This window comes from Misgurnus anguillicaudatus, chromosome 6, assembly GCF_027580225.2.
Source record: "Misgurnus anguillicaudatus chromosome 6, ASM2758022v2, whole genome shotgun sequence".
NCBI lineage: Eukaryota > Metazoa > Chordata > Actinopteri > Cypriniformes > Cobitidae > Misgurnus > Misgurnus anguillicaudatus.
Genome location: NC_073342.2, coordinates 1,057,200 through 1,069,033, shown reverse-complemented (window position 1 = coordinate 1,069,033; position 11,834 = coordinate 1,057,200). Strand labels below are relative to the sequence as shown.

At 40.2% G+C, this 11,834-nt stretch overlaps 1 protein-coding gene across 1 annotated transcript in view; it reads left to right on the top strand.

The window, feature by feature from the left end:
* Window positions 1-491: 491 nt before the first annotated feature.
* Window positions 492-11,834, top strand: part of LOC129434267 (zinc finger C3H1 domain-containing protein) — a 29,797-nt gene continuing 18,454 nt past the window's right edge. Inside the window, exons 1-10 of the mRNA XM_055193196.2 lie at window positions 492-1,025; window positions 4,094-4,486; window positions 4,567-4,643; window positions 7,529-7,814; window positions 7,906-8,114; window positions 8,357-8,477; window positions 10,372-10,433; window positions 10,540-10,734; window positions 10,844-11,005; window positions 11,097-11,234. Coding sequence (XP_055049171.1) covers window positions 644-1,025; window positions 4,094-4,486; window positions 4,567-4,643; window positions 7,529-7,814; window positions 7,906-8,114; window positions 8,357-8,477; window positions 10,372-10,433; window positions 10,540-10,734; window positions 10,844-11,005; window positions 11,097-11,234 — 2,025 coding nt within the window. The 5' untranslated portion in view covers window positions 492-643. The remainder of the gene's footprint in view (window positions 1,026-4,093; window positions 4,487-4,566; window positions 4,644-7,528; window positions 7,815-7,905; window positions 8,115-8,356; window positions 8,478-10,371; window positions 10,434-10,539; window positions 10,735-10,843; window positions 11,006-11,096; window positions 11,235-11,834) is intronic.

Genomic DNA, 11,834 nt, shown 5'->3' with positions numbered 1-11,834 from the left:
CTGTACTTTTACTCGAGTAAAATATTTTATTACTCTTTCCACCTCTGGTTTTAACACATAAATATTATTTTCTTATATCACAATTCCAAATATTGTATTCAGTATATTGTTAATCTCTTTTATTTTACTCAGCAAATTCTTTACCCACAAATGCAAATTCAAGAAGCCCATTTTGTCAATATTTCTGGGCGATTATAATTCTTAGGTTTTGTCTTTGATGGGCATAAAAACAAAAATATCCCTCTGCATTTTTCCTTTTTTACTTTTTTATGTAATTATTATATTTTTTTTATTTTTGAATCCTTTCTGATATATTGTTACATATGAGTACATGATAAAATTGTGGCTTTTGGAATTGTTGAATAAAAAAACGTAATGGCGGCCAAGCAAATCACGCGATATTTGATGAGTTCAGCGAAAGGCACGAAGCGAGAACAAATGGGAAACCACGCGATAGTTAGACGAAGACCCATAGGAAAGAGGATTGGTACGTGTAGTCTCGCGATGTTTAGATGTAGACCAGCAGGGAAGTGTGTTGATCTATGAGAGCTGTTTCGTCGAGCTGACGCGACGTTCTTAAAACATAATTTACGATGAAACACAATTAAAGCCTAAGTTATTTAAGTGTCGGTCAGAACCAGAAATGGAGGTAAACTCGACCTGTTCATCTCCTAAAGAGGATGGCGAGCTAGAGGACGGGGAAATCTTCGACGATGAGCCGCAGAAACAGCAGTCGCAAGACGCACGGCCTCCGCGACGCGCCCGAAACAACCGCCCCGCGATGAACAAGAGGGCGCGTGTACCCGGACACATGATAAATAACAGCGCACCGGTGCCGATGAGAGGCTTGATACCCGCCGGCCCTCATCCGCCCTTCCCCGCCGGACTCCGGCAGGGCTCCGGCTTCTGGGAGCGCAGTCACGGCGCGTTGGGCCGCTTCAGATACCGAGGGCGCAGAGCGTCAGACTGGACACGCGACTGGACGGAGCGATTCACGGAGAATCACGGCAACCGATCAGAGAAACGTATCCTTACACCAGCCCAAAGTACAAGTGTAATACCACGTTGTTTAGACACATGCCCTTTAAATACCACGAGTCTCCATGAGATCTCGTGGAGGTGATACCATGGTAAATAAATTAGTACGGTAATTAAGTACGTGGGTGGTATCACACCACTGTAACTGTAACCCATACTAAGTTACTATCATCTCACTGTGCTGTCATAGGAGGATGAATTAATGTATTCCATTGCTTACCTTTATTGTGTAATATTAAATTGGCAAAGTCCACTTTAAAACTTACTCAATGTTTCTTGCAACAAAAACAAACATATTTTTCATGAACATTTCCCACCTGTTAGATCATTTGTATGATTCAGTTTGGCTGCTGCATAGATTTCATGAGTAAGACCACCGAGCTCAGCGAAGAACAGAAAGGACACAGACGTTTAAAGCAAATCATGGACCTTTTATACCATTCAGATAACAAACAAACTTTTACTGGTTAAGCAATTAACATGTGTCTAGAGCTTTAATGCTCACTAACGTATAGATATTAATGTGTTGCTATTTATGTAAGGTATGTGTGTGAGCATGCAGTTCATGAGCATGGGAGAAAGAGAGGAAATAACTTCTGTTGATGCCTGAGCAAAACTCTCTCGGCAGTCAGCCCAGAACAGGTGGCACAGAACACACAGGAAGTTCAAACAACCGTAAGAGCCAAAATAATCATTTAAATTCTTACATGTAAATGCCAGTGATGCACCGAAATGAAAATTCTGGGCAGATACTGAAATATCTTGGGTGCACTTGACCGAAAACCGAAACTTAAAATGAGTTTTTGTATACTTGTATTAATTTTAGACTTTATATTTGTACGTTGAACTACAAACCAATAACTACAGGCCAAATATAGCTGCAATTATGGAGACAAACCCAACAAGAGCACAAAAGTAAATGTAGTTGAGTTTGGGAGAGCAGTTTAAAAAAAATTGGTAAAACCTCATGTTTTTAGACCAATTAATACAGAAGTTATCAGTAAAGATAGCTATGTTAGTTTCATGTCTTTGTACCATGATGGCATATTCCAAGTTTCAAGGCAGTACACCAAAGTTTAGCAACGATGCAGCCCTGTATCCAGTGTGGCGTGCTTTGCAGTAGTGATGTTACATTTGAATTGAGGCTTTGTTGTTTGTGTCAAGCAAAAATTGGCGTGTCAGATGAAGCCTTGATTTAAAGCTTGTGTTAACGCAGAAATCATGTGACCAATGAGAAACGAAGCTTCACTTTCTGCTTAGTCACTTGCACGCTTTTCTTTGCCTGTCAGAACGTTCAAACCCCCAGAGTTTTATTTATTTGCAATTACATTTCAGTAACACGTACTACGATAGAGAGAGTATTGTTATGTACATATATGTGTGCGTGATTATGTGCATAGGAACATTATTCTGTACAATACAGTTTTCGAATCGTATGAATATTAACTCATACGGGTATTTATTGCCACAATTGAATGGATAAAATTTATTTATTATATTGACCATTCTAGTGATCGAACAATAGAGATTTTTTTTATAACCGATATTGATAAGGGGTCGATCGGTTAATCTGTTCAATTATCAACGTCAATGATATTCTGCAAGTAAGCTGGACACTGCAGTACAAGAGTTTAGCTCGTGTTTCAGACAGTTGACCGAGATGGCATTTGCGCGTCATTGTAAATCATGCCATTTAAAAAGTACAATAAATTTTAAAGCATAAAGAACTTTAGCACATCGTTTTTCTGTAAGTGCGCTTTTACGCAACCGGACTCAAGCTACTCGCAACAAGTGACAGATTGAGTCATTTTCGCAACTTATTTATTACAAATAGATTTTGTATTTTAAATTTTGACCAGAGTCCCGTTCGTTTGCACGGAGAGTGCAGGGTTTATGATTGTTACTGCATCCAGCCACCAGGGGGCGTTTAAAGTGCCAGCAGCGTCACTTTTCAGAATGTATGAGGCACACCCAGTACTAATACACACTTACACACCAAAGGAAATGTAAAATTGTCAACAACAAAAAAAGGCCAACAAGTGGTGGAATCCCACCACCTCTTTAAAGGACCAATATTGTGCGGTTAAAAAGCACATTACTTTGTGTATTTGGTGTAATGCAATGTGAAAACACTTTATTTTTCACGTACCGTACATTAATATAACTCCTAAGTCCTGCCCTTCTTTAACGCAACCATTTGTACAAAGCTCATCGTTTAGAAAAAGCGCAATGTGATCTGATTGGCCAGCTATCGAGTGCATTGTGATTGGCCAAATACCTCAATTGCATAATCGGAAATGTAACGCTCCTTACCATGTTTAAAAGATGAGCTCCCAAAGCAGTAGTAAAAGCCAGGATTTAATATCAGTACCTCCAGAATAACATGATTATGCATGATTCAATGCATAAACTGGTCCCTACGCTGCTTTGTCTACGCTTCAGTTTTCATTCATACTTGTGGGTCAACGTGCAATTACACAACCAGACCGCTAGCACAGTTTCGACATGTGTAACCCATAATAGCAGTGCAACAGCCAAAGAATAAGTAGCTTGGCCAGTAAAAAGAGGTAAATGGACAGCGACTATTGTTGCAACTTGTGTTAAATATCACTCCTCAACTTGGCCCATCTTTGTTTCTAATGTCGTAAGTGGAAATCCTTTGAGGAAATGCGACGCAGATTGTATTTGACCTAAAGGGAGGGGTTCTACCGGACCAGTAACAGCGCTTGGGATCCACGTAGAACGGACACGCGGTCACGTTTTTGTGTGCGTCAGCCTACGCATAGCCTACAGTGCAGATCCTATGCGGAATCTTAATTTGCTCTTTAATCACAACTTGAAAAGTGAGAAAAACCATGTGAAGGTAGCATACGATAAATTTTCAAGAGCGATGGATTGGACAGCATGCATACGCCTTGAGAGCAAAATGATGTCATTAACGTTTTTAGTCTGTTTTCTTAAAAATGAAGAAAAAATGTGCCATGTATTTTTATTTTAGTCAAAAGTTATTAGTTGTATGATTCTCTGTTGTTTGGTTCTTAACTGCTGTTCTCAGAGAAAATGGGTGGCAGATGTCAGATGAGAAGGCCAGTGAGTGGACTTTCTAAAGCAGAGACAGTAGATGAGAGCTTTGAGGATCTTCTCATGAAGTACAAAGAGATCCAGCTGGAGCTGGAGTGCATCAGGAAAGAGGAGAGAATGGCCCTGAAAGATGATGAGGTCGCACTGGAACAGCGCTCGGCGGGTACTGAAGCCGGTCCGCCGGCCGTGACGCTGCAAGAGCCCATCTCTAGTGTAACAGACAAAGTGTTTCAAGCGTTCAACATCAGACCACTCAGACAGAAGCTGTTGACCCCTGCGGAGAGAGACGCTCTTAACGCCAGTGTTACACAAGATGTCCAGAGACAGGACAGTGATGAGACGCTGAAGGAAATTATTCTGGATGATGGTATTACTTTGAATTCTTATAAAGCAAATCCTTTGTGATATGTTGGACAGGTCAGCTGAGCAGATGTGTTTGTCTTTCAGGTGTAAAGGATGAAGACTCGGAATCAGACCTCAACATCTCTGCTGTGAGTGAAGAGTCCACAGCAACCTCTGGCAAGGTACATGTTTAACACTTACTCTTTAGACACAATATGATAAATGTGTCTAAACGACAAAATGTGATGAATGACAAAATAATTAAACTTAAAAGTGTAAATATGATTTAATTTTCTTTAAAACACAGTAATATATAGGAGATAAATTGGAGTAGCGCAAGGAATAATACAGGAATAACAGACATATATTATATGGGTTGCATTATGCTGCGTTTACACCAACCGCGTTTGAGGCGTCAAAATGTCAAAATCGCGTCTACTGCGCCTAGTTTGCCGCTTGAACAGTCTGTATGTATTCGCGCGTCAAAAGCAAGCATTTGACGCACGACAGAGGCAAAATCCGCTTCTTGTGGGAGGAACAAGTGCTATGCGGTTGTCTGTTTGCAATATGGCTAATGTTGATTGTACATTTTTCGAGAGAGTTACCGGTTTGTATTTGGTCACCTTACTATGGGGGGAAATAAACAGCGCAGGTCGATAAACGTCACGTGACAAGTGAAAATGTGTATTTACAACTTACCAATGTCCTCACTGACACTCTTCCAAGCAAGGTCCTTTTTATTCCTGTCTCTATAGAAATAAGAACTTGTGTCGTATAGCTCCGGGTGACTGCTTACAGACAAAATCAAGCGTTCCTTCATGTTGAATGAGTGACTCCGGACGGGGCTGCCGCCACAGCAGCAAGCAGTCTCCTGATTGGTTAAGGCGGCATGAAAATCCGCGAAAGTTCACATTTTTCAACTCTGCATCAGCCGCAAATTTGCGTCAAACGCAAAAAGCACCATTCGCGCGTAGCACGCCAGACTAGAGGTCGACAGATTTATCGGCCGGCCGATTAGTTGGCCGATTTTTGGCATATTTAAAAAAATCGGCTTTGGCCGATTTTGCTGCAAAATTAGGCCGTTTAATAGGCAGTGGCATCTGCGGGCACCTAAGCGTTGTTGTAGAACTCGTGATGCTGCCTCTTGCTGCAAGCAGATTGCTCCCGTGTGTGTGCAGCCGTGCCTTGTTCACAAACAGCTTTAGTAAACGATGGCGGGATCGTGCGAATTAAGCAGCCAGTACAACAGCGCGACGGGCTTATGTCTCGCGGTGCACTGTCCGTGCAAAGATTAGGCTCATTTCATGTGATTTAATGAGTGATGATGCTCTTTCTTTGCGTGACAGAGAGAGCAGAGCCGCGCGCACGCTTTCTGTCTTTAAACTGTCTCCCTACTTTTATTACTCAAAACAAAACTGACTCGATGGCGAAAGGTCGGAAGACCAAATCATATCCACCGAGGAAATGTTTTTCGTGTTGTTACAGTAACACTTTGTTTACAGTTTTGCGCTGCTCAGCCTGGATTACAACACAATGCGTCCGATTCGCGAACTGACTCCTTTGAACGGATTCGTTTGAATGAACGGTTGAAACAACAGATCTGTCCCAACACTAAACTCACAAGACATCACTGTCAGCCCAATCAGTCACTTATAGCCTCTCAGAAATGAAAGATTTGCCCTAAATAACAGTCTCAACTAAAAAAACATAGACATTTACCATGTTAACTTTATGATGAATAAATATTTTATCAGGTCTACCAAATGGGATTTTATCCTATAAAGCAATAAAAGTCATGATAAAAAACTGATCAAAGATGATGACAGCAGAGTGTCAGGTAATATCTGTGTCTGATAAATGCATGGTGCAGTGGAGGTTGTAAAACTCTTCAGAAAGACCAGTCATAATTTTTTTAAATACTTTGACTTAAATAGTGACATTTTTACATTTAAAATATCTGCTAATGATGAGAACATTTTGATTATTATGTACTTATAGAAAATCGGCCAAACATAACGGCCATCGGCTCCCCTGATTTCTAAATATTGGCATCGGGCAGAGAAAAAGTCATATTGGTCGACCTCTACGCCAGACGCTCAATTTGCGAAATTGATATGAGGCGGAATTGTGTCTACTGCGCCACGAGACCTTCAGACGCGCATCAACGTGTCTTTATATTGACTTAACATTGAAATCACTCACGCTTGACGCCTCTATAGCCTTTTTAAATTAGCATATCAACCTAATGTTGTGTTTACACCAGCCGAGGTAGAGTTAGGTTGGTAGTTGGGATGGGATGATTACCGGTTTCACGATTAATCACGATAAAATGTATGGACAGTTAGCATTGTCGTTTAAAATTTAATTATCACTACAACCGTGTTTGATTACCGTGATTTTGAAAATTCGTGGTAAATTTTGTCCAGCCAGAATCAGTTTGACGCAGGCGCGTACATGCAACATAGTTTTTGCACAAGGCGGCATTTAAGTGATAATGTTTTGTATTAATTCACAGTAAACTTATTAGACAGATTTATTTATTTTTTACCACAGAAATAATTTCAGGGACAAATTAAATTGTGATTTCCAAACATAAAACTTGTTCAAATGTTTTCAGTGTGTGTATCAGTTCTTTTTGAACATCTCTATCTCATTTTAACAAAACCATGATAATACTGATAACCGTGATAACTTTGGTCACTATAATCATGATATTAATTTTTCCCTGTGTTATAATGTTTATGGGCCTTAAAATGTTTAATAATTTTCTTAAATTCACCATGTGGGCAAATATTAAGACAACTACAACTATAACAGTCCAATTACAATGCTACCGACAACTACTTTTATACCGTTAGTATCACTAACTAAAAAAGTACTAATATATCATACATGTATTCTGTAGAATTCATAATGTTGTTTTCTAATATAACTTTTATTTCTTTACTGTTATTGTCTCTTATGTCTCAAATGTTTGTTTTGCAATGTGTTTTCTGTATTGGTGTTTTGCAACAATGCCGAATTGGTGATTGAAAAAGATGATCTTTGTTTATTTCTATTGTGTTAGGTAAGGGAAGAGGATGACCTCTCGGAGCTGCAGCTGCGTCTCTTGGCTTTGCAGTCGGCCAGCAGAAAGTGGCAGCAGAAGGAGCAGCAGGTGATGAAGGAGAGCCAAGAGAAGATTACTAAACCTATTACAGTGGCTCAGGACAAAAGCAGTTCTCCAAGTGAAAGGAACAAGGTTAACTGCAGAGGTAATGCTTTGTGCAAATCACAGGAAAGACCAAGACCCGCCAAACCAGCAGCCGAAAAAAACAAACCTGCAGCCAGAGCAAAGAAACCCCCTCACCTGAGTAAGACACGTTTTATGTGGTGCATACTGAAGTTTGTATTGCTTTTAAATAAAGGGCAGTATTGTGATGTTTGTCCATCTCTTGGTTGCAGCAAAGCAAGCATTGAGAAAGCAGCAGCTGCGCACATGGAAACTGCAACAGCAACAAGAGCAGGAAGGTCAGAGACACAAGCAGGAGGAAGAAGAAGAGAGGAAGAGGAGGGAAGATGAGATCCGTAAGATCCGAGATCTGTCCAATCAGGATGAGCAATACAACCGTTTCATGAAGCTGGTGGGCTCCAAACATCGCTCCCGAAGCAAGGTCAGTAGACACATCAAAACTGATGCTTTTGTCCTTTTTCAAGTCTGACATGGTCATTATTAAGTGTAAAAGTTTGAAAAATAGCTGTGTGAAAATGTAACACAATTCTTCCTTTTGTGCGTCATGGAGAAATGAACAGGATACAAATTTGAAATAACATGATAGAATAGAGAGAAAATATATAATCACTAAATGTACATTTTGAATGAACCGTTTCTTCAAATGATCTTCGGTGTTCACAGTCTTCAGATGCTGATCAGAGAAAACTGGTTAAGCAAGCTCTGGACACATCAGGAAATCTCTACCAGTATGATAACTACGATGAGGTTGCCATGGATACAGAGAGTGAAACCAGCTCACCAGGTAAATAAGACTAGTAATGAACCTTATCCTTAGCAGAATCAAAGTTACAGAGTATGACCTGTGATAGGGCTGGCACTGTCTAGTATTTTGTAAAGAGTAAAAAAATTTTTTTTGCTTTTATTATGGAAATCACATTTTTCATTTATGATTAAAACAGACTTGGATGAACAAACTAGGACTGTAAGAGAAAATCGTTCTACACTCCCTGACAAAAGTCTGTCGCTTGTGTACAAATTGAACTGAAGTGTCGCTGAAATATATTTCTAATCGAGATTTTTTTTCAATAAATGGCTCATTTTAATCCCAACAGCTTTTGTAATAATGTTTCACTGCAAACAAAACTGTCAAAAAGTATTCTAATATTCACAGCTTGGTAAAGCCCATTGAGTCAGTTTTTGCAAAGACATAAGTCATGTCGCCTTGTCATATGAGATTCATCTGTGACTAATAATGGATTAATTAGGTCTTAGGTTTGTATAAAAAGAACCCCAGTACACCAGACCTTTACATCAACTGCAACTAGACCTCTGCAAACATGCCTAAGATTCAGCCTGAGACTAAAGTTTTGATTATCAAAATGATGAAGACCAGATCCACTGCTGATGTGGCAGACACCTTCAATGTGTCTCAGAGTCAAGTACAGAGGATATAAAAAAGATTTGAAGAGACTGGAGACGTTTTTGACAAGCCCGGGTCAGGCAGACCCCGCACAAAAACAGCTGCTCGAGAGGACCGTTTGTTGGCTTGAAAATCCAAGGTCAGCCCATTTTCCACTGCAGCAGAGCTCGACGAGACCTTGTCACCTGAAGTCCCTGTGTCAACCAGAACAGTTTGTCGGATTTTGTCTCGAAATGGCCTCTATGGTTAAATCAGTGCCCAGAAGCCAGCACTAAACAAAAGACAATTGAAAAACCATGTGGCATTTGTCAAGGCCCACAGCCTTCTAAAAGGATGGACGCTGGAAAATCAGAAGATTGATTTTTCATATGAATCTTCTGTTAAATTACACCACAGTTGCTGCAAATATTGCAGGAGACCTTCTGGAGCCCGCATGAATCAGAGATTCACCCAGAAAACAGTGAAGTTTGGTGGCGAAAAAATCATGGTCTGGTTACATCCAGTATGGGGGTGTGCAAGAGATCTGCAGGGTGAAAGGCAACATCAATAGTCTAAAATACCAAGAAATCTTAGCTATCTTTTATATTCCCAACCATAAAAGATGTCAAATTCTGCATACTTTCATCTCCACATCAAAGTTCCTCAAGGCGAAGAAGATCAAGATGCTCCAGGATTGGCCAGCCCAGTCACCAGACATGAACATCATTGAGTATATGTGGGGTAGGATGAAAGAGAAAGCATGGAAGATGAAACCAAAGAATATTGATGAACTCTGGGAGGCATGCAAGACTGCTTTCTTTTCTATTCCTGATGACTTCATCAATACATTGTATGAATCCTTGCCAAACCGCATGGATTCACTCCTTCAAGCTTATGGAAGTCATACAAGATATTAAATTTGGATCTCACAGCATCACTACTTAATTTGCTGACATATTTTTGTATTTGCAGTAAATTTGTTCAATTTCTTTACAGGCGACAAAAAATTTTCTTGCCAAAATTTGACCTTTCTGTCTTGATTAAATGATAAATCTTTTTTCAGTGAAATTAATTTATTTAAGTGCATTAAACATAATTTGGGAATTTTTTTACTACTGTATCTCCACCATTTGATCGTAAAAATGTTATTGAGGATTTTTTTTTAAAATCAGGTCTCAAATTTACTCGTCGTAATTGCTGACGGCTCTAATCTGTTGAGTGTCTTGCTCTGCTGTTATATTGGTATGCTTTGATGCATTGATATAATCTAACATAAATGTAAATTTTTTTCTTATAGCCACATCACCAACACACAGTACTTTACCTGTGTTTCCTCTGGAGTCCACACCTCACAGACAGGTACATTAGCACTCTTCATCTGAGAAGGTCCCAATTTAGCTTCACTATGTTTTTACTGTCTTCCGGTAGTGCACTTGTCTTTTTGTGAACATTTTTTGTGTGTCAGGTTTTGGGGCAACACTGTCAGCAGATGGAGTCTTTGCATTCAGCACCTCCACCTCCTTTGCCCCCACTGCCTCCCCCAGAGGATGCGGAGCAGCCGCCCAAACCTCCTTTTGCAGATGAGGAAGAGGAAGAGGAGATGCTGCTGAGAGAGGAGTTGCTCAAATCCCTGGCAACAAAGCGAGCTGGTAAAGCTGAGGTAAAAGCGATGGGATGGGTGCATCTGGTGATGTTTCACACTGAAATTTAAGTAGTCACGTTGCAGTCTGTAGGTAATGATAATTGATAAGGATATTTATATTTTGAAGGATGCGCCCAGTAGCAGCGGACCGCCGTCTCATGCTCTAAGATCAGCGGTTCGGCCAAACACCAGGAGCAACCTCACGGCTGTCAGCCTGAACACGGTCAACTCTCATACACGTCCACTTAAGTTTATGCGGGGTAACGCTATACCTAAAGGCCAGTTTGTGGTGAGTGACTCTGGATTAGTTATATGGAATGATGAAATCACCGTAAAGAAGAATCTTATGTGTTTACTTCTCTTTTTGTCTTTTATTAAAGTTACCTCGACACAAGACAGTGGTGGTGCGTCTGAATGCGTCTGATGATAGTGATTCAGAAGGCGAGAGCTGCAGTTCATCTCAAATTGTGTTTGGAGGACTGGAGTCCATGATTAAAGAAGCTCGCAGGACCGTAGAGGTGTGTACATTTATTGCACATTAAATATGAGTGATAACAGTTCAAAAACATTGTAGGATTGTGATTGGACCATACATTTAGCACTCATCATTATTTTTGTCATTAGCAATAGGCTTTATGCCCAAGCTGCACTACTTCCTGAACTTCAGCTAGCTCCTTGTTTCCTGTCTGCCATTATTGGACAAACTGATTAATCCAGTTGTGTCTGGTTATTGTTGTTGTGACTACTGAGGTCAGGCACACCTGGATTAATCAGTTTGTCCAATAATGGCAGACAGGAAACAAGGAGCTGGCTGAAGTTTAGGAAGTAGTGCAGCTGGGCATAAAGCCTATTGTGTGGTTTTAATATTAGGTCACATAGTAAATGCTAAACAGGAGAGATTCTAGATTTCTGTTGACTTATTAGACTTCTAAATTGAAAGATGACTGAATTAATGACATTAATAATGTCAGTTTAGACCAGGGCTCTACACTAACTTTTTGCACTGGTTGCACTGGTGCGCCTTTTCTTAGGTGCACCAGCACAAAAATTAGGTGCACCCAAATTTTTGACTGCATTGCATTTAACATCGCAGTTTTACAAGCGCCCTCAGCTTTCTT